Genomic DNA, 23,526 nt, shown 5'->3' with positions numbered 1-23,526 from the left:
GCATATAAACTATGCATGCAGCCATCTCTGACAAGATTCCTACACTCAAAATCAAAAACATTCACAGCCTGTGAGGTTTCCAGACCTTCATTGTGCCTATGAGATTCTGGATGCTCTGCCAAGAGATTACCTGTTTCAAGCATTTAGTGTATTAAATGCTTTGAGACTATGTTTTAGGCTGCACATAGTAGATTCAAAACAGCTGAAGACAAAGCATATAGTTTTCACAGTTGGGTTTTCAGTGAGGAACACACTGTTAATTCGCCACTGCAGGTGGGTGTGAAAGCCATTCACAGCTACACGTACAGAAAAGGCGGCTATTTTAGGGGAAGGAAAAGAATAAAGCTTTTTGGAATTCCATATTCCAAGCAAAGCATTTTAGACTGTTTTTCCAACTCTCAAAATAAGGCTCCTTTTCCTCTTTCCAAGCAGAGGAATCACACTGAAACACTTCAAGTTTGTGTAAATTACTCTAGAGATGAAATGGAAGACACAGCATAAAACCCACATTCAGAAGCCATCCTGTACACCCTTATCTATACAACAGCATACAGTAACATGCAACAAAAGGGCGGCTAAGAAGAATCTCCATCCTTTATTGGATGCGGGGAGAAAACATAGTGACAAAGAATGAGGAAAGGGATGAGGTACTTAATGCCTTCTTTGCCTCAGTGTAGACGTGGCACTCAGGGACATGGTTTAGCGGTGGACTTGGCAGTGCTAGGTTAATGGTTGTACTGAATGATCTTAAAGGCCTTTTCCAACCTAAACGATTCTATTATTCTAACAATATTGTTTATGCCAGAAAAATCTCTCTGGTTTTCAAACTGATGAAGAATGCCAAAGTCCTTTATAAGTGGGACTGGTGGCAAAAACCTGATAAATCACCAGAAGCAGGTCCTCTCCTGCTGAATGAAAGGCCACAGGACCTGGAAATTAGAAAAGCAAAGGGGACAACCTCTCTCTTCCCACAAAAACAAAAAGAACCCTGCACATGCACTTTAAAAATAATATGATCAAAATAAAGGACTCGTACAGGGACAGAGAACTAAGAGCGACACACAAGGCTGTTACCCATAAAAACTGAAAGTGTATTTTACCATAAGCAAACAGTCCAAGAAGAGCACCCTTAGCTGACTCTTACCATGCTCTGGAAAGATGTTTCCCCCAAAACACACACTGATTATTCAGTGGGGCAGAGCCAGAGCTGAGACCATCAGTTTTGTTTCAAACAGGCTGTGAATACCTTTTTATCACAATGCTCTCTAGAACAAGTCTCAGGCTAAGTGCCTGATGGCAAAGTACAACACCAAAATTCAGAAGCAAAGCACCTGCTTCAGAGAAACTGGGAATCCTAACCGATCTTCCCATGAACAGGTCAGCTGGCAGCCTTACCGGATGGTAAATTCCAGCAGCTCCTGTATGCCCTGTGGGTCGAGGTGCTGAAGGTTGTAAACCCTCTCCAGGCTCTGATGCAAAAACTGCTGGGAAGGATCTTCATGTGGTGTAATACTGGGAGAGACAGGGGACGACACCAGCTTTCTACCTGGCAACTAAGCAAGAAGAAACACATGCGTACAGAAAAGTCTAACACAAGTTAGCAACATTGTAAAATGCTGCTGCATTAACAACTACCGAGAGCTCCGATTTATTTCTCAAATTCAAAGTTTATATCAAGAATTTCAAGTCTACATCTTTTATCTTTGTTAGTTAACATTCTCCATTTTATAACCCACTTGCAGCTAGAGATATTCAGGTTAAACTTCAACATCCATTTGAGGGTAACATCTTCCTCATCTGTTAACTATGACACTGTGAAGTCAAGGGAAGTCCAAGACCACACAAACCGCAATTCATTTTATGAGCTGTAGTAAGACTTACAACCAACTTCAGTCCCACCTGTACCTCCATGCAGGAAAAACATGCTTCAAAGCAGCAGGGGACACATCTCAACCACAAGTAAACTGTTTAGGTAGGACATAAGTCAAATGTTGGAAGATCTACAAAGGCTAAGCTCCCCTTCCCCACACAGTCAGAGCTACAGAAAGCTCCCAGGAATCCTGCTCTCCCAGTATTCTTTCCTAACCAGCAACCCATGTGCTATTCTCGCTTGAGAGCAATAATGTTATTATTCTCCCCAAAATATTACAAAATCCATATTGTAACAATTTAATATTTGGCTCTTCTTACTTAATATACATTTCAATATTCATTCGCTTGGCGCTTGGGAGAAAAAACTTTTAGAGTTGAAGCGTTACACACTGACAGACATGGAAGAGACCGGCAATATTCATAACAGAGTGGTGAAGGGCAAACTGAAGTGGTTCAACTTACTCTTAATGGAGGGACCAGATGAGAAAGACTATCCCGAAGATAGGCATAATGTCTGAATGTATGATCAGAGAATAGGGCAGGCATTGTTGGGCAACTCTTAGCAGCATTAAAAATCAGAACCAGAACAGCAATGTCTATTGAAATGGATTGTTAAAGAAAAATAAACAACAGCAAGAAATGCTCCTTGGGGATGGCAAGTTAAAACAACAACAACTCAACAACCCTTTCTTTGCTGGAGATTGTTTAGGAAGTTCTTTACAGTTGGAGAATGCTTGGCAAAACCCAAAGAGGCAGCTGTCTGAGCAGATGAAAACAAAGTACAAAGCACAAACATTACAGGATGGGCCATATCGGAGGAAGGATGTTACTGCCAACATGGGATGGCTCAGAGGCAACACAAAGGATAGGAACCAGCAGAACGTGTTCATTAGGTGGAGTTTCACTCTTCCTCAAAGCTTACACTGTGCTTACCAGTTTGGTACCCAAACATCACCTAAAATGAAACGTTTACCTCTGAGTCCTTGAAAACTGCTGCATTTTCTATGATGCCCTGAAAAACATCCCTCTTACACAGACTTAAAAGAAATTAAAGAATCATTGGGAAGATGATTCTGGGACAGAAAAAACATTTTCACAGTCTGAGAGCCTGAGAAATACAGAAGACAGCCAAAGGCTTTAATCAGTTAGCCCAAAGGCTGGGGCACTCACCTGCAGCAAGGCTGACCCCAAGCATAGGATCTCTAACAGGAGAGCATAAAAGGATCCCAATGCAAAGCTTATGATCATCTGGGCTCTCGCCTGCACAGGGAAGAGGAGCCACAGAAGGGACTGAACTCATGTCTCTCACCTCCTGAAAAAGTCTTCTGCATCCATGGGCTGCCAAGCTTCCACTTAACAAACCAATTTCTCCTCTTTGCCCAAAATTCTTTCCAAATTTTCAGCTGAAGCTATTCAACTAATCTGATTCAAATTTGCTAAGTGCTTTGAATCAAAAAACCCCATATTTTTAAATAACAGTTTACACTGGAAACCTATCATTCAAGTCTACCTTGTAGTTTCTGGCTCCCGGGCCTATCTTTCACAGAATTTATCTCCATAGAATTTTGTGACAAGGTACCTCCAGAACATTCTCTCAAATAATATTCTTTGGTTCAGGGCAGGAAGGTGCATTGAGCTAAATAACAGCTTTCTCCCCCCTGCAATGCTCCTTCAATTCTCAACTCACAGGACAAATTTACTCAAATTATTACTCAGCTATCTGATTAGGAATTAATCTTTCTCTCCACCTGATTCTAGCCCTTTCCAATTCTCACAAGGTATTTATTTCATCTGTATAGAAGTTCTAGTGGATGGCTTGTGACTGGTGAGAGAAATAAGGAGTAGCTTCACAGAGGAAAAGAGTTGTTCCAGCCTAACATCTCTCAGCATGCATCAGAAATAACATTACATTCTGCAATCACACAGAAGGGAAGTAAGGAGACTGAACAATGGAAAAATGGTATTTCACATTTCCAAGGCATCTCCTATTGTTAAGGATAATGGTATAACAATAATAGTTTGTATTCTAAAGCACTAGAAGTGCTAACATTAATATAAGGATTTCTGATTTTGAATTATTTCAAAAAGATGATAAATTTATAGCATTATGGGGATTCGGCCACTGCTGCACTAAGAGACGGTATTGTTCTACACACTGCACAACAATAAGGGTAGGAGAAATTTTACCTAAATTGAAAACAAACAAGGAAAACCACTCTTCTTATTTAAAAGCTAAAGTATCTTCAAAATTAGTGCAAACTAGAAAAATGTTTTCACATCAAAGACTCATCTGCAAAGCCTAAACCTTGACAAATTGCTCGGTGAACAGATTATTCATCACAGCATAAAAAAAGGCCCATTATACCACACTGGTATTTATGAAGATGGTTCCAGATAACAGTTATTCCATCACTTGCTGAGTAATTAAGTGGCAAAGGGATTCAGAAATAGCTACAGGATTGTCTGCTACAGTTTGAAATGGTTTAACAAATGTGAGCATCAGGAAAATACAAATAAAATCTATTACAGTCAAAACAAAAAACTGGCTTCATGAAAAAGATACAAGCTGGGTCATCCATGTCTGGTTCTGGAGTGTCAAAGAACGGATGTGTGCTTAGCAGCTCTGGGACTAACGGAAGCACCAAAGTGGGATGCCTGCTTCCCAAGAACTTCAAGCATCTGAAAATACACAGATTGAAATATTTCTTAGTAAACATGCAAAATACAACGTTTTAAAGCATTATTACTTATGTTGCAGCGGCACTTTGTGACTCTGGTCAACATCAAAATCCTACTGTCCAAGCTTATGTGCAAACTCATGGCAATGCTGCCTCTTCACATCTGAGCTTTTGCATTAATATTTGGTAGGACCCAAGAAAACTGAGAAGACAGCTTGAAAAAGCAAGCAGTAATAAAAATTATTTATTTAAACTGTCCAAGAAATATTTAACACCTGGAGCTATACAACCCGAGAAAAGCTTTCATACTAAATGCTAACAAATGAGGGTATTCTTTTCTTCAGAAATAAAGGAGTGAGGAGGTAAAAGCCCAACCAAACAACAAAACCCAAAACCCCCAAACTCCACCAAACTCCAAAAACAATGCAAGAGTACACTGGAAGACAAAGCAAACTAAAATAAGTGTTTCCAATAATAGCCAAGAATTTCATCTCAAACCATGTGTGCTGGAGCATCACTTCCTTTGTTGCTTCCATTAAACAATCAAAAAACCCCCCACAAACGTTCACTATTTTTGCCGAGACAGAAAAAGTCCCTCCAACAGCACAATGCCACATAGCCAATCCACTTGTCACAACCGATATAATCAACTTCAGGCAAATATTACTATTTAATGCAGTATCAAGTAAGCACAAAACATTCGTTGCATAGAAGAGACGAGGTTTTCAACTGAAGGTTGAATTAATCTTTTCTGGGAATGCTTTGAGTGCTTATAATAGTGGGCTGTTTCCAGGAGTGGTCATCAGTTCTGGATTCCCAGTATGACTATTGACAAGCGAGAATAACACAGAGTTTCTACATCAGCCATGAACAGGTACAATGCTTAGTATAGTCACTATTCCAAATCTTTACAGAATAACATGATTGTATACCTGCAATACCCCTTACTTCCTTAGCTAGATCAATATATGCCTAACACCTCAATTACTAAAAAGAATAGGAAAATAAGTAGACACACAAGGACACTGAACACACTCACTTCCATATGGATTCTCTGTCTGTGGGATACTTAGTTAGGTTTTTCAGCAGCTCCACCAGTGCAAGATGGATGCCTTCTTTAGTTGAGACATTGGTGCAACACAACAGCTCATGAAGCGCTTCGCGAATGTCCCTTGAAGAATCCTGGAAAAAAAAAACCCAACCCAGACACCTTTGAGTGCTGAGAGAGAAGATGTGCCTGCATACACATTTACTTTAAAGGTAGCAGTTCCTGTTCCTTGGCTGAATTAGTACTGGAGGCATCTGAAAAACAGGGCACGTTTCCAGTTATCATAGCTAAGCACAGATGAAATGACAGAGCAGGCAACTGCTGCAGGGTCTCCTGCTGGTCTCATCCACCCGTGTGCTTCATTTACTGGAATGCATGGGAACTGTTTCACCGCTGACCTTCTCAAGCAGAGCAAGAATCACTATTTGGTTTGGGTGATGTTGTACCCTTAGGCATAGGCAGTAACAGAAAAGCAAGGTGCTGGGTAACTCAGTAAAACAATCACCAAAGATAGTTTTATCATCTTTGGAGGAGTCTTTTATTATTCAACACAGGAAGCTCAATTCCACAAGCCTTAACCCAGTCTCCAGAGGGTTTGTGTAAGTGTTGAGGACATGTCAATGGCTGGACAGACTAGATAAACAGTGACCATCCACAGGATAAAGGAACTTGACCTAACTATGGGTTTATAGATGGACAATAAAAAAAAACCCGAAACACACTTACAAGTTCAGTCAGGAGTTTTGTTACGATCATATGGGATCCCTAATGTACCGCTTCTAAAGTCACACTGCACCCATTTTATTTTTTAGGCCAGGGTGACGTTGTACAGAGGAGCTTATGCAACCTCCAAGCAGTATTTTTAGAAGTGCTGTGGCTGAACTCCAGCTTAATTAATTACATTCCTTCTGCCAAAAACCACCTTGCCATTCCATATCAATGTATTATACTCCCTTGCTATCAGCATTTGTGTGGCACTGCTGGATAGAATGCGAAAATCTGACAGGATACAAGAAATGGATGCATTTCAATGGTGGATTTTTAAATTTTTTTTAAATTATAATTTGCTAAGTATCAACAGCTCATTCATCACTGTCTTACACAAAAGGAGAAGGAGCAGTCCTCTTGTAAAAGCTCTTAAATGACAGCCAACACACACAAATGATCAAAGAAGGAAAGCACAGCAGGGTTGCTCAGCCATTTCTGATTTTGGTGGTGGAAGGCAGACTATGACCAAAAGTAAAGACATACTCTAAGGACTGGAAGGAAATGTCCACAGACATAAAATACTCCAGGTGAGTTGCACAGACCACTGGAAGGGCAGTACAGAGACAAGCGAGGTGAAAGACTATGAAGGGACAGAGAGGTGCACAACTCAACAGAAACCGAGATCAAGGATAACAGGGAAAGCAGAATCCAAAGCCTGGTCAAAAAAGCAAGGAGTAGCTGGTAGAGTTATTCAGATAAAGTCAAAGCGGTGGGGTGAAAACAGAAGTTACCCCCACACCCAACTGTTCCATATTTACACTCTTGGAACAAATTTAGGCACCAAAGATAATGCTATTTTTCCATATCCTTTATTTTGGTACTGGAAGATGGATTTTACAGAACACAAGCAAGCACCTTTCAGATTCAGACAAATGCATTAAAATGTTAATAATTCGCACACTTTATCTACCCTAATACCTGATAGTAACTATAATAATATAAACCATAAAACATGTATGATTTATCATACTTGGTAAGTCAGCACAGAAGCGTAAGACAGAACCCCAGTCTAACTAGGACATTTTTATACCGTGATGCACAGGTCCCCAGCTTGAACAAATGTAAATCAACTACATGAAAATGTGAGGCGCCTAAAACTCATCACTGCATTTGCAAATTCAGATCATATTCCACAGCATTTGTTAGAGCTTGATAAAATAGGTTAGTTAGTTTGCTTCTTCCTGGGGCACAACTGAAAGAAGCCACTGTTGCCCTGGGTCAAGCAAACAGGAGGTGAAAAGACAGAAATAGCAGATTTGCAGCAGCGCCTGAGGCTGGGAGACTACCCAAAAGAAGCAGAAACTTGCCTATCATGTGTAGCAGAATAAAAAACCCCATGCCTCAAGGGCTATAACTCAGCAAATAAATCAAATCAGGTCTGAGGGGAAGCAGTTTGGGACAGCACTGTTCATACAGGCAAAATCTCTTCCCCTTCCCAGATCAAAGCCATCAACCAGGAACAGCAGCTGACTCATGCTGTCCCTGGATCCTGGCTAAGCAGTGACTGGTTGGGAAAGGCCAAATCGATACTGCAGAGCGTGCCAACAAACCCTCTGAACAGTCAGAAGAGAGATCTCAGGCCTGTGCCCTGTCTCTGCTTGGTGAGCAGAGGTGTAGCTAAAGCAGCTGAGCAAAGGAAACAGAAAGGAAAGGAAGGTGTATTCAACATGAAGTGGGGCAGAACACTGGACCACAAAACAAGACAGACGGAAACACACATTAAGCAATAGCACAATGGTCAATGGAAGAGTTTTTATCTGAAATTCATCTATTTCAAAACTATTCTGTTGTCCTGGAGATTACAAGCTACTAGACCTTAGCAGCCTTTGGGGGTGTCCAAAGAAAAGCAAAAAAACCAACAACAAATAAAAAAGGTGGACAGTTTCATCTCAGAGGAAGGGACTCATTAGCATTATATAATTATAACACCTCAAAGAAAGCAGGAATGCAAGTTTTTTCCCCTTAGGAATTTCTTACCTCCAAGACAGCTAACACAGTATCCAGCTGGTCTTCCCGCAGTGTGATATTGTTGGAAATTTTTCTCATTGTGTGTATTGACTGCAATCTCACCTCCTCAATTTCATCATTAAACATGTCAACCAAAAAATCCAGGCATTTCTCCGCAAAAGAAGGTGAGGACTGAGCCAACATACAGAGGGCTTCAACAGCAGCAATCCGAACCTCTATTAAAAGAGGGGGAGGGAATTAATTCTAAGAGTTGTTTAAAAGGACATACCACCCAACAGCCAGGCCTCCTATTATTCAAGGACTGGACTAAGGACAGGAGATGCTAAGGAAACACTAAAGACAATAGAGATGAAGCAAGGACCCATGCCATTAGGGACCTTTTCACAGGCAAGTCTTCAAATCAAAAGCCTCACCTCTCCTACAGCGCATGGTGCTGTCGTAAGCATCTGCAAGAGGGACTTGCAGGTGAAAAATAGGTCTCCTACCCAGCAATAAATATTACATATTTCATAGTGCATTTTGCAAGTGTAGCATTAACCCTGGTATCTTAAGCAAACTAATTTAGATAATTAAACTCTGCTTGTTTTATTCTTCCTGACATCATAATTGCCTGGAGCATTCACTGCATTTTTAACTTGCCGTGTAGCACTTTATGAATGGCTGAAGAGCCCTTGAGTATCAGCATTTCGGCAGTAAACAGAATGAAATTCCTCTGCTTTGTGACTTCGGGTTCCTCAAAAGAAAGGAAAAGGGTGCCACGAAACTATTAAAAGGACTCAGAATTTAAGCAAAAAAGCATCATGAAGTGTCCAGAGTGTATTTATGCTGTAAAACATTGCAGGAATTTGAAGAATACCCAAAGGTAACAAGCTTAAGTGGAGATGAGACTCTTTTCCCTGGAGCCATCCTTGCAAGCTTCCATAACATTTATGTGCTGGGATCATAAAAATAAGGATTAATCTGATGTCTTGCAAACATTATTGTTTTAAACATACTTTTGTTTTTCATTCAAATTAGCTCATCTTGAAAACATTTACTTAAACTCATGTGTAGCTTTTAGGCCTATTGTTCCTAAAGAAAATATTCGATTCCTGATGATTCTGATTAAGTAGAAAAATGCAAACACAGCGAGACCCCTGCTTATTCAGTAACGAAGCTTTTGTCACAACTACAAGTCTCCGCAGTCATTAAGACCAAGGTATTAGAGAAAAATAACATTTTGCCAATATTGCTTTCATAAGCTGACACAGTAATTCAGATTTAAGTTACAACATGGAATTCAAGAAATGAAGCAGCACTGCAAGTAGGGAAGAAATCTCAGCAGCATTTAAAAATGCTGCAGTGGAGGGAGAGCTCTACATTATTTAAAGACCTGTCTATGTTCTACATCTGTCCATTTTATCAACACTCCCCAATAGCAACATACTGCCACAAGACCTACAGCACAAGAAACTGGAGAATGTGTTTCACAGGTCAATGGAGTGAGCCAGTAAAAAATTTTTTACTGTTAGTCAGATTAAAAAAAAAAGTTGCATTTTCAAGCTTTGGGGAGAGTTTAGCTATTAGGAAAACATGCTTTTATTTGCAGGAGTCATGGAACAATAAACCAACTTTTACAACACAACCTACAGAGATATTTTTGTTATAGTGGTTTTGTACTTTCTAATTTAGCTTCCTCCTTCCAGTAACATTAAAAGCAAATTCAGGAATAATATTCAAAGCTCGGCATTTTCATGGTTCTATGCAAATACCAGCTGTTCTCAATAGCCTTAAGAAATAAAATCTTCACTTTACCCACGGGAAAGTTGGGCTGGAAAGGGTAGCACACAGACTTTCCTGAGGCCGTCAGCATGGTCAATATTACAGCCAAATCTAGGAGCTCAGGAATGTCTGCGTTCCAGTTTGACACTCATAATTCACCCTGCTTAGAAGAACAGATCAGATATAATCTGCTGGAAAGACATTACAGCCTCCAAATCCATCATAGCAAGACCTCAAGAGACCAAAATGATAGCACTGTGGAACAGGTAGATGTGACCTTAGAACATAGGTACTTCCATTAAAGAAAAAGAATTATCAATAACATTGCTAAAGATGTAAGCAAGACCTCACCCAAAATTTAAGCACGTGAAAACATACAGATCTAGTCACCAGTTTTCAAGAATAATGCATTCTAGGTGGCCAAGAGGAAAGCTTTTATAGCAGCAGAGAATAAAAGAAGCCTAGCCTGTTTAGCCCTTTGCAAAATGAAAGCTGTCTATTAATTCATTAGGGAAGCCAGCCTCTGAGAAAAGCAACAACTATTTAATCTAAAACCTACCACTGGCTAAGAACAAATGGGTATAAAGTGGCTATGGATAAAATTGGGTTGAAAATTAGAAGAAGAAAACTTCTGTTTGTTGAAGCTGGTGGATTTTGAAAAATATGTGGGTTTGTCTCCACTCGTTCTAACTTTGTTAGGATGGAAGCTGCTATGTTTACAAAATGAATGATTATTGGACTCCATGGACACATAGTGCCATGTTTTAAACAACAAGTTCTATAAATTTCGATTTTCCTTCCTGCAGAGAAGACACCAATTTCAAACAGCAGCAAGTAATGTTGCCAATTTAGAGCCACATGCAACTGTTAAAGTCAATAAAAAACAAAAAAATAATCCCAGTGGGTTTCTGCATAACATAAGCAAACACTTCTTACCAGATATTTTACTAAAACTTTACTGTTTATAGGAAGCTATTTGGTTTTGGCTACTCAATGGAACATTTCTATCCAAAATTCTCTGCAACACTGTAGCATCTTTGAAACAACTGCTGTATCAGAGATCACAATGGAATAAAAGCCCACCACCCTGAAGTCCACGATTTATTAAAAAAACCCAAATGCAATAGCCAAGTGATCTATTTTGACCAAAACAACCCCCCCCAAAACCAAAACTTATTAGCCAGCACACATCTCCTCCTTTAGTCATTCCATAGAAAGTCAACACTTACCATACATCTCATCTTCCAGGCCATGAACAAAAGCCCCACAAGCTCCTGATTCAATCAGGTTTACAGCACCTGTATCAATTTCTTCTTTGGGAGCATCATCTCCCCACTTTCTGCCACTTGAAAACTCCCCAGAGCTGTAGAGTTCTTTGGCTCGTTCATGCGCAGTGCGTTTTCTCTGTCCAAACAAGTTTTTCAGTTACAACCGTGGTAAACTTTGAAGACGACCAAACAAAACAGTAAACAGACATTGACAGTCACATGCAAATGCTAAGAAAGGCAAATAGTACCTTCTCTTCTATGAATATTTCTAATTGCCAGTAACTCTTTGTACTTTTGATGTTGGGAAACGATAATAACATCCATTTTAATTAACATATTCGTAGACATCCATTATAAGAACTGCCAAACTGGGTCAGAGCAAAGGCCTATCTAGTTAAATATCCAATAACTGATCTGCAAAAACAAATGCTATCAATTTGCAGTTCAAATTGTTAAACTGCAATTAAATACTTTAACGACCATCAATACTATACAGAGTTCAGCAATGTGTAAAACGTGATATTCATTCAGCATGCTTGCTAGTCCACCTTCTTTCCCCCGACACTGCAAATAAAGCTGAGCAGCACTTTCTTTAACAGCCTTTACAAAGCAGCCCACAAAGCCTAGTAGCTCTAGCTTCATCGTCTTTTGCAGAAAGAAAAACTGAACGTAATACCTCAAGGGGGTTGCTTAAGGAAGAAATTTTACTGAAATATTTTGCTTGTAGGGCTCAGGAGTCCCAGCCTTTAGCTACTCATGTCTCTTGAAATGTCTAGGTCTACTGGTCAGATCTTGCAGGCTATTTCTATAAGCTTGCTCCTAAAATTAGGATGCAATCTTTCCATGCACAATAAATAAAGCTTTTAGCCAAAAGACTGTCAGAAGAACACAAACATTTACCTCTCATCTGCAAAATCTGAATAGCCTAGAGCTGTTTATTACGTGCTCAGCTAATGAAATCTAAAACTAGCAATTGCTTCATTGACTTTAATCTAAAAGAAAACCTGTCATCATCAATTAACTCTCAGCAGCCCTGAGGCAAGGACATGGTAAACAAACACACTCAATATTAACATACCTGTTGTGCAATTTTAGTACACTACACACAGTGAAAACAAACCCAAATATTTACATACCCTCAGATCCGACATGAGCTTCTTGTCAAGGGTCTGCTCTAAGAAATGGGAGCTAACTTGTTGCATAGAACCCTAAAGAATAAAAAAGAAAAAAAATCAAAAGGAATAAACATGATAATTCAAAATTATACCATATAATTTCCTGATTTATCCCAACGCAGCATCCAATCTTACCCACTCATTCTAATAGCTTCATACAATGCTTGACACTACTGTATGTCAGAGTTTAAAGAAGTTTACTTAAGATGGTAAGAACATCTTATTTTCCCACTGAGGTTAAGAAGGTCTTTCTTGAGTTCAGTTGGTTTACATGTCCTGTGCTGGAGAAGTAGAGGGAAGGAATTATGACAAGTACTTGGTTTTCTTCTTGGATACCCAACCCTCTACTCTGAAGGAAAGAGTCAGTGCATAGTGCTGCTGAGAAACTGTTGCGTTTCCTCAACCCCTCCCATTTCTTTCTTCTCAGAATTTTGGAAGAAATTTACCTGTACAGTTTTTAAACATCCTCCCATTTCTTTTCAAGTTGTGCTGGTTTTCACTGGGATAGAGTTAATTTTCTTCACAGTAGTTAGTATGGAGTTATGTTTTGGATTTGGGCTGAAAAATGTGTTGATAAACCAGAGATATTTGCCTTCCTGCTGAGCAGGGCTTACCCAGAGCCAAGGGCTTTTCTGCTTCTCCCCCCAGCGAGAGGGCTGGGGGGGCACAAGGAGTTGGGGGGGACACAGCCGGGACAGCCGACCCCAACCAACCCAAGGGATATCCCAGACCATAGGACATCATGGTTGGCAGATAAAGCTGGGAAAGAAGAAGGAAGGGGGGATGCTGGGAGTGATGCCGTTTGTCTTCCCAAGTCCCCGTTAGGTGTGATGGAGCCCTGCTGTCCTGGGGATGGCTGAACTCCTGCTGCCCATGGAACTGGGGAATGGATTCCTGGTTTTGCTTTGCTTGTGTGTATGGCTTCTCCTTTACCTATTAAACTGCCTTTATCTCAGCCCACAGGTTTTCTCACTTTAACTCTTCTGATTCTCTCCCCCATCCCACCGTGGGGGGAAGTGAGTGAGCAGCTCTGTGATGCTTAGTTGTTGGCTGGGGTTAAACCACAACACAAATATATGTGAAAAGTAAAGTAACAGAAGATGAACTATTCTCAGCTAGAGAAGAAAAGAATGCAACTTACCAATAACTTAGCAGCTTGTACTCTAACAACCCAGGAACCATCACTAACCATATGACAAATTTTTCCAAATGCATCATCAACCAAGCGAATTTCTTCATTAGAAGAAGGAATCGGGACGATGCTAACATAGAGAAACATGAATCAGTTTGTTGATCTTATGCCATGCTGGATGGCACCAAGTAAGAAACAACTATGCTGAACTCCTACGGATGTGCAACAAATACCAGGAACCAAAACTTCATCCTGATCAGTGCATTCTTACCACGTATCAGCAATTTGTACACATCAGTTTTCTAACAGCTACTCCTGAGACTTACTAGCACAAAACTCTCAGGATGAGGACGATTACTCTGCCAATACTTCGAGTCACTTTGCATACAATACATACCTTTCAGGGTAAAGTTGACTGAGGACCCAAATTAGCTGAACTGCAGCACTGCGCACTTGCTCATAATCATCTGCCAACAGCTTGCAGGCCTGAAAGAAGATTCACAGTCCAATATACCTATAGTATCTCCACCTGAGCTGTCATTCACTTCCCACAGAGGATTTAGGATCCTTACCATAAATCAGTTAGGACAGATTAAAAATCAGGATGAATTCAGTCTTCCCTTCTACTACCTAGTATTTCCAAGTTTGATCAGGTAGACTAGTCCTAATAAAGTCAATTGGGCACATGCTGTAAAACTCCAGAATTGCCTGTACTATGCAGGAAACACAAAATGTGAATCTGTAATAGAACTAATTTGATACAGGCTTCAGCTGCACAACCTTACTGATGTAACATTTACAGGCTTTATGTGTACTCTCCAGCAAACAAGGGTTTAAGACCAAGACTGTTAGATCACAGCAATAATTATGTAATACCTTACTCTTCCCATGACTGCATCACCCAATAAACAATATATATCAGAGCATAGGCTTTATTGCATTTAAGTACAATGGATGCAAAATAGGTTTTTATTTCTACTGCCATAGGACAATAAGAAATACAAGCAACCTAAGAGCAAAATATTCCACCTCTGTTCAGTGCCCTCCTCCTCTCAAAGCACATTGTCACAGAATCTAAAAAACCAAGATATGCAAGCAAGTACAAAATAAATACGAATTAATACAAGGTTTTACCTGACTGTAAATAGCCTGCTGTAATTTTAATCCTCTTTCATGAAGCTGCAGCTACAGAGAAAAAAAAAAAAAGAAAAAAAAAAATCACAAGAAAGTATAACCATAGGTTTAAGTGACACAGACCATGTTTTCGCCACTATTTTTCTGCTTTCAGTAAACTCAGTTGCTTGCATTTCTTGATTGCTGCTATAATTAAAATATTTCATTATCGTGACCGTATTTTAAATAATAATCTTGACTTCAGTATAATTTTTTTAAACTTCACAGCCATTCATACTTTGATTGATTAGAAAAATACAGTTTATATAAATACACTGTCTGTCCATTCTCCCAACCTTCAAACGATTGTTTAGAGTTAGCCATATTCGACAACAATTAAAACAGATACAGGAATCTTCAAAATAATTAGTTTACTGCCATTTCTGAAACATGGACCCAAAAGTAGCATTGCCAATGAATTTTCATGCCCTGTAAATCTTTCAATCACGGAACCAGAGGGATAGCAAAAATCATCCTACTAAATGCTGTTTCTATCTGGAATAAGAAAGTATCATGAATCTAACTTATAAACAAAGGGATAATATCTGGCTGAATACAGTCAAAAAGAAACAGTTGCTTTTCTATATCCATTTCTTCAAAATACAAGACAGTGATAAAATTAAAGAAAAAAAACCCACAAACATGGTAGCAAGGATAACTATGATCAAGAACCCTAAAAGTGGTTAGTGACCCTGAATTCAATCAGGACATTTCCACGCTTCAAACAACAGAAGGACAGTTTACTTTGTGCTGTAATTATAAATTCAAGTCATAAATCTTGCTATGGATTTGGCTGAATGCCATCATAAAAGTCACTTGAATGACTTTAAAAAAAAAAAATTGTACCAACAAAAATTAGAATGGAATGAAAATGAAGGATGAGTGCAGCCTCCAGCAGAGGGAGATCCCAGACAGATTCAATTGCAATTTGATCTCCTCAGTTGCATCCTGCTTTTTTCTCTGGAGTTTAATATCATTAATTCAAATACCTTTAATTCAAATACCCTTGTTGACCATCATGTTAGAAGGGATATTGTTATAAACTTTAAGGGTAATAGAGAAACTGCTGTACACCCATATACCCACAGGCAACTCACATTAAGCAAAGTTTTCAAGTGCATGGTCTTTGCTTGCTCTTCTGCAAAGCTAAAAACTTCTGAAGGGTCCCCACGCTGCAGCCCACGTGAAAACCAGTAAACCTCATAAACGGTTAGAGAATGCTAACGAATGTGACCATGCGGCGAAACATAAATGTTGTTTAAAAAAACCGAACAAAATTATTTCTGGACTTATCACACAGGTTTCCATCATAAGCAGCTCTCTATTGCATGTTGGAGTACTAGTGGCTCACTGTAATTCTGGTAACCAATGCTAAATTAAGAAAAACAGATTTGTCACTAAAAGAAAGAACCTACATAAACTCGAAAAAGTCAACAAACTTCAAAGCTTCTTCAGCTATAGCTGAAAAATAAATTGTTATGAATCACTAAAATGACCCTTACGACCTCATATCACTCTCATATTTCAAGACCTAGTTTATTTTTCCAGGTAATTTTGATATGCTAAATGGAGTAAGTTAATTAAATAATCTCTAACCTAAACATCTTTGGATTAGTTTGCAGGCCCCTACCAGCTTCCTTATATAACCCCAGTTTATTCCACTGTACCAGCAACACTTACCATGGCTTTTATAGCCGCAGTCCTAACACGAGGGTCCTGGTCATTAAAATGATCTCCTATTATCTTCTGGACATCTTTGGCAGCCTGGCTTTCAACTTCTTTTGCAACACCTTTTTCCACTGGTCCAAGACAGCCAATTAACTGAAGACACTTATTTCTTACGCCATGGGAAGAGTCTGTCAGATGCTATGAAATGGAAGAGAACAGACATAATTGGATTCTTATTGTTTTTTCACCCCTTCAAAACAACTAATCATACCAAGATTCCTAGCAGTTAAAAAATGTTAATATGTAACAGTTTGTTAAGAAAAATTAAAATAATATAAACAACGACTGTGTATTTTCTTCCTGTGGCAGTGATAAAAGTTTCCTGCCCCAGGGAGGCCGCCTTACCTTGCAGGCTACCTCTACCAGTCTCATCCTGACAGACGGATTCTCTGTGAGTTTTGTGCCAATCACCAACAGGGTGTCCAGCAGCTGAGCAAGGACTTGGTGAGACTCTGCAAAACAAAACAGTGAAAGGCTACATACCTCTTTTCTGCAGCTGGTGAGAAGCTCAGTATGACAGACTCATCCAGGTTGGAATGTCCTCCTGAAACCTTCTCCTTTCAAGGTCAGAAAACGCCTAGCTCCCTCTGCTTCTCCTTGCAACATCACTTACTCCAGCCCCCAACCACCTCAGTGGCCTTCTGCTGAACTCACTCAACCTTACCAGCACTTATCTGGTACTGAGGAGCCCAAAACTGGATGCAGTATTCCAGATGTCGTCTAACCAGTGCTGAGTAAAGGGGAATAATCTCTTCCCTTGACCTGCTGGCTACACTCCTGTTGCTACAGCCTGGTACACAGTGAACCTTCACTGCTCATTCACATTTAGCCTACTGTTCTCCTGGACCACTACAACGCCCTTACCTCTAAGTTAGAGATAGGAGCTTTGATGGATGGACTGTTCAGTGAGTAAGGAACTGGCTGGATATCTGTGTCCAAAGAGTTACAGTCAATGGCTCAGTATCCAAATGGAAACCAGTAATGAGTGGTGTCCCTCAGGGGTCCATACTGGCACCAATAATATTTAATATCTTCATCAGTGATACAGACAGCAGGATCAAGTGCATCCTCAGCAAGTTTGCCAACAACACCAAGCTGTGTGGTGCGGTTGACATGCTAGAGGGAAGGGATGCCATCCAGAGGGACCTTGAAGGCCCATGCAAACCTCATGAAGTTCAACAAGGCCAAGTGCAAAGGTCCTGCACATGGATCAGGGTAATCCTAAGCACAAATACAGGCTAGGTGATGAATGGATTGAGAACAGCCCTGAGGAGAAGGACATGGGGATACTGGTGAATGAAAAATTGGACATGAGCTGACAATGTGCACTCGCAGCCCAGAAAGCCAATCGTATCCTAGGCCACTCAAAAAGAAGCATGGCCAGCAAGTCAAGGGAGGTGATTCTGCAGCTGCAGTACTGCATCTAGTACTGTGGGGTCCCCAGCACAAGACAGACATGGACCTGTTGGACCGAGTCCAGAGGAGGGCCACAAAAACGATCAGAGGGCTGGAACACCTCTGCTGTGAGGAAAAGCTGAGGGAGTTGGGATTGTTCAGCCTGGAGAAGAGAAGGCTCTGGAGAGACCTTATTGCAGCCTTTCAATGTGTAAAAAGGACTTATAAGAAAGATGGAGAGAGATGTTTTGCAAAGCCCTGTAGTGACAGGACAAAGCACAATGGTTTTAAACTAAAAGAGGGTAGATTTAGACTAGAGGTAAGGAAGAAGTTCTTTACAGTGAGGGTGGTGAGGCACTGGAACAGATTGCCCAGAGAGGCTGTAGCTGCACCATCCCTGAAAGTGTTCCAGACCAGGTTGGACGGGGCTTTGAGCAACCTGCTCTAGTGGAAGGTGTCCCTGCCCATGGCTGGGGGGGGGTGGGGGGTGGGGGTGGACTCAAAGACTTTTAAAGGTCCCCTCCAACCCAAACCATTCTATGACTCTATAAATTACATTAAAATAAAATTAAACCGCATCAGGTAAAGCACATACAAACTGGGAATATAACATAGAAACTAAGAATGGACTTTAATGAAGCCACAAACAGGACAACCTATACTTTCCTATTACAAATTCAATGCTAATAAATTAATGCCTTCTTGCATTAGCTCTGATGAGCTGGCCCACAGCATAAGAAAAATACTCCAAAGGAGCTTCCACTTTAAGCAAGACTGTCCTCCAAAACAGAGCACTTTGGAAGCAACGGCTCTCACATGGAGATGCATAAGCAAACTTTTTACTCCCTTAAAACAAAGGTATACAGCAGGCATGTCTGAGGAACATTTTTCTCCTCCTCAGAACATGGTATTGTCTGTCACCATTCACAAAAGCAGAAAATAAATACTCTGAGCAACAATTGCCAATTATACACTTCAGAGTAAGGGTCTTTCCACTGTCCTAAATGCTTAAAGACTACATGGTTCTCCTTGATCTCAAACATCACCTGAAAAGCAAGACTTACTCTCATTTTGAAGCGTGTTAATGGCATCATCCATAATGCAGTCTGGGGAAAATCCTGCAGTCTTCGATAACAACCCCAGCAAGGAAGCAATCTTCAATCTTACAGAGGCATCATTCTCCTGGAAGGAAACAACACACACCCCCATTCATGTTCCAGCTTGAAGAGCATGAAAACACCACACACAGGCAGGTCCTATATATAAATCAGCACAAGGGTCTGAATTTTACTGTCAGGCTACTTCCTCCTCCATACATCCACAGCACACCCCATAGAAAATTAAGCATACTAGAATGTTTATCTGGAAGCTTCCAGTATATTTCAAAATGATTCTTTTACTCGTAATTCCTCAAAATTACCTTCATATTGGTTGAAAATTTAAAGTTTAAATAATCAGGTTTTCAAGACACCAGAAAATTCACTGTTGATAATGTTAATATCTTTGCAAGTTTTTAATGAACAAATGGGGGAATTTTTGAAGATTAACTGAGACCGATGGTCTCTTGACCTCTGCTAAGCAGCAGGGCCTGTGGAATACAAAACCAAATGTTTCTCTTAATGGTGGGGAGGAATCCTGCGAATCTTTTCCAAAAGAAAGAAACTCAACACAGCAAGGTTAATAAATAAATAAATAAAATAGAAGCATATGGTAGCTGCACATAACTGCTCATTTAAGCAATAGCAAAAGCCGTCACAAGTGATAATTACAGAAATAAGCTTCACAAATTAGTATTCATTTTAAATTGATTTTAAAAGTTCATGCATTTCAAAGAGTTATTATTTTGAGTCTTCTACAGGCTTGTACAAACAAGACTTCTGTTCATAACTGGAAGCTCTCTCTTTTATCATACTGCCAAGGATATCCAGTACAGAATAGAAAGACAAAAAGAAGTCTGAATTTCATACTTTGATCTTACAAAGCTATTGTGCAACGCTGAACACAGAGATGCAGTAATATTACATTTACAAATATTACATCTTTCTGCAGGTGCAGAAATATTATGGTTATAACTTCTACGTTTTTCAACAATGCATAGGAGAGACTTCAGTGTCACACCCCCCACAGTGACAAATGTGATACCTGTGGGAGTAATCTCTTTCTGAACTGAGCTAAGAAGCATTTTCTCTTTTCAGGCCTGAAATTATGCGCTTGAACAACAGTTACTGACTACTTACACCAGTGGTAAGACGCACAGATTTCTACAGTATAATACATTTGGTGCTTACTCACCATTACTCACAAGAGGACAAACCTCTCCACAAATACAGACTAAATCAATGATTTCAAAAAGGACACTTATAAAGGCACGTTTTAAAGCTTTATGAATAATGTCTGCAATGTTTTCCTTACTGACTTACGAGCAGCCACCCACTCCTGAGGGCATTTTCTCCCTCCTTCTAATGTAGTTCTAATTGTCAAGTGAAGGATCAATATCTGGATACTACAAAGCATATACTACTTCTGCTATTTATTTGTTACTTTGCTGTTAAGAATTTTTTGTTGACAAGTTTTTTGTTGAAAATTTTTTCAGAAGTGTCATTTTAAAGTGCTTTGTCTGCAGCATAAGAAATAGCTAAAAAGTTGCTCCACTGTTAGAGGAAATTAAGAGCAAGGTAAGGAAACATCAGCCTCGAAGGAGTCCGATAAAGTCAAGCCAGCTTGGGACAGTCAGGTTCCCTGGAAAACTTGTCACGTCTTTGCCTCTTGTTAAGTTAATTTAAGACTAATCACGCAGGCCATCTGCAGGGATAACATAGTCACATCCCTGTCACAGGCTCCTGAAACCATCAGCAAAGGGACCAAGTACATGATCAGAAACCACTCGGGTAAAGGACTACAGTCACTCGCTCTCCTCACTGAGGGGTTCCAACAGCACAGGCAACTGAGCCAGCAACACAGAAGCCTGTGACTCCCTATGCCACATCCAAACCCAAAAAAACAAGACCAGAAGGAGGATGCTGGAAGCACGCTTGGCTCCCAGGTTCAGCACCTTGTAATAATGCTCCAGCAGGATCCTGACAACCCCTTCCACGCTCTCCACTTCCACGGGCTTCCTGGCAAACTGGAGCAGGTACTGCAAGGCATCTGCAGGCGAGGTGGCTTTGCACAGGTCGACATGGAGCGCGGCCGACTTGCTGGGCTTGGTCAGCCGCAGCTTCTTAGCGGACAGGTCCTCGTGCTGCTGCTGCGGGCAGAGAGACGCAGTTCAGAAACACAGAGCAAATCCTGATTGACTCCTTCTCAGAGTGAATACTGTCTCAGCACCAAGCCAGAGAAAACTCCTGTGCCCCACAGCAGTCACTGGCCTCCCCGTGAGCTATCTTGAGAAGGGACACATTCCCAGCTCTCTGGGGCAGCTCCCATCCTGTCCAGGTAGCCCCGATCCCCGGGAAACATTGCTTCTCCCCACTCCAGCTTGGGACAAACCCTGCCCCTTCCAAACCCCAGACAACCACCCCAGGGCAAACACGATTTCTCACACACAAACGCCCCAGCCTGCAGCAGCCCGGCAGTGGCGGCCCTCCCCAGGTCGCCCCCTCCTCGCCCTGAGAAGAGCACCCTTCCCCTTCCGCACACCCCCTGAGGCAGCCCCCTTCCCTCCAGGCAGCTCCGGCCTCCCTAAGCCCGGGGCCAACCCCTCCCGCTCCTCCTCAGCCCCTCACGAACCGCACCGGCCCCGAGGCGGCGGGCAGCACTCCCAGGCTAGGCCCCGCGTCTAGACCAGCGGCTTTTCCCACAGCTCCGCCAAAGCCAACCGCCGCACGACAGAGCTCGGGGCTGTCCCTGTCCTCCCGCCAGGCCCGGCCCGGTGGCAGTACGTTACCTGGACCACCTTGGTGAACTCCTCGTACACCCGCTTCTTCAGGTGAGCCGCCATGCCGCCGCCTGACCCTCCGCGGCCGCCGTAAGCGCCACCCGGAAGAGAAACCACAGAGTCGCCCGCAGGGAGGCGGCAGAAAGAGCGTCCTCTCTTCCCGGCTGGAGGCCGCGCTCTATGGTCAGGCGGCCTCCCGTTGCCATGGGAACGCGGGCCTGACATGGCGGCTGCGGCCTCGCCCGGCCCACAGGCAGACCCCGCCGAGAGGGGCCAGCCCTGTCAGCCCCGCTCATTTCCCCCCCCCCCCCCAGATACCCCCGGTTTCGTTAGTACTTGACGTTAGACCATATAAAGGCCAAAATATAAATAGTGTGGCTTGACGTTTCCAGGCAAGCTTGTGTTAGACACAATGAAAGCTTAGCATGGCCTTCAAACGTGTCTCCTTCGAGGAGAGGGACACCGAGGAGCCCCCTGACAGACCTGTGTCTAGTTAGGTGACAGGAGACACAGGCAGCAGTTATATCTGTGATGCTGCGTGGCTAGAGGTAGCCAGGGGCGGCCACAGTTTGGTGGCACCTCAGGGACAAGGCAATTTGGGAAGGGGCTGAAGGGTCCGAAGGAGGGCCATGGAGATGACTGAAGGTCTGGAGAACATGCTCTATGAGGAAAGATGGAAGGAGTTGGGTCTCTTCTCCCTGGGGTGTCCTCAGCACAGTGTTCCCTGTACTTAAAGGGTGTCCACAGAGAGGACAGGGGCTCTCTCTTCACAGGGAGACATATGGAGAAGACAAGGGGCAACAGGTACAAGTTGCACCGGGAGAGATTTCCTCTCAGTATAAGAGGGAAATTTTTTACAGTGAGAACCATCATTCACTGGAACAACTTCCCCATCGATGCGGGGGAGTCCACATCGCTGGGGGTTTTCGAGATGTGACAGGACGGGGTGCTTGATAATTGCATCCAGCCTCCCTTTCCCACCAGAGATTGGGCCAGATGATCCTCCGAGGTCCCTTCCAGCCTAGGCTGTTCTATAAGACCATCCTTGATAAAACTATTCAAGTTCCTCGTGACAGCAGTCCTGTAGTCTTAGGAAGTTGATTGGTTTGAGGCTTTAACAACCCTATAATCAGATTTTTGTTCCTAATATCTAATTTCAATCTCCTTTGTTGTGACTTAAGCCAGTTACCCTTTCTTCCACCTTTAGTACATATGAAGAGTAGCTGATCTCCTTAAAGCAGTCTTTTGTCTATTTGTAGCCCTCCTGGGTCTCTCTTCTTCTAGGCTAAGCACCACTGACCAGTTGGTTATGATCATAGATACAATCATAGACCCTATTTTCTAAACCTTTTTGCCTTCTTAGACACTGATTGTGTCAGTTCTTACCACAGTTATAAATGAGAGAGGTCTCAAAGAGTCCCCTCACACCTACAGCAGAACTGCCCTGAGGTCGGTGGCATGACTCCTGACTTTCCCTGGGGGGAAATCTGTGCTAGGATGAACACATCTGAAACCAAGCTTAATTAGGAATGATTCAAATCCATTAGCATAAAGATAAAACTTCAGATCTTTAGGATTTGGGGGCGGGGGAGATATAAGTAAGTAAAGCACTTCTGTATCATTCAAAGAGCTTTTAAAAGTTATTTATTTAACATAACAGAGATTGTTGTCCTTAACTGGAAG

General features: G+C 41.6%; 1 protein-coding gene across 2 annotated transcripts in view; it reads right to left on the bottom strand.

Moving 5' to 3' along the window:
* The window catches only part of INTS4 (integrator complex subunit 4), a 37,590-nt gene extending 15,607 nt beyond the window's left edge, over nt 1–21,983 (bottom strand). The window contains exons 1-15 of one of the 2 annotated variants that reach the window (XM_049823632.1): nt 21,853–21,983; nt 21,019–21,213; nt 19,031–19,148; nt 16,917–17,023; nt 16,524–16,709; nt 14,805–14,855; nt 14,068–14,156; nt 13,680–13,800; nt 12,500–12,571; nt 11,325–11,499; nt 8,344–8,549; nt 5,590–5,732; nt 4,436–4,551; nt 2,335–2,468; nt 1,396–1,553 (exon numbers count right to left, since the gene is read on the bottom strand). In XM_049823632.1, coding sequence (XP_049679589.1) covers nt 1,396–1,553; nt 2,335–2,468; nt 4,436–4,551; nt 5,590–5,732; nt 8,344–8,549; nt 11,325–11,499; nt 12,500–12,571; nt 13,680–13,800; nt 14,068–14,156; nt 14,805–14,855; nt 16,524–16,709; nt 16,917–17,023; nt 19,031–19,148; nt 21,019–21,213; nt 21,853–21,906 — 1,925 coding nt within the window. In that variant the 5' untranslated portion in view covers nt 21,907–21,983. The remainder of the gene's footprint in view (nt 1–1,395; nt 1,554–2,334; nt 2,469–4,435; nt 4,552–5,589; nt 5,733–8,343; nt 8,550–11,324; nt 11,500–12,499; nt 12,572–13,679; nt 13,801–14,067; nt 14,157–14,804; nt 14,856–16,523; nt 16,710–16,916; nt 17,024–19,030; nt 19,149–21,018; nt 21,214–21,852) is intronic. The other variant, XM_049823633.1, reaches the window with a different exon arrangement.
* Between the last annotated feature and the right edge of the window lie 1,543 nt (nt 21,984–23,526).

The sequence above is a fragment of the Accipiter gentilis genome, chromosome 19, assembly GCF_929443795.1.
Source record: "Accipiter gentilis chromosome 19, bAccGen1.1, whole genome shotgun sequence".
Lineage (NCBI taxonomy): Eukaryota > Metazoa > Chordata > Aves > Accipitriformes > Accipitridae > Astur > Astur gentilis.
The sequence above is the reverse complement of the archived record's forward strand: the minus strand, read 5'-3'. Positions and strand labels throughout refer to the sequence as shown.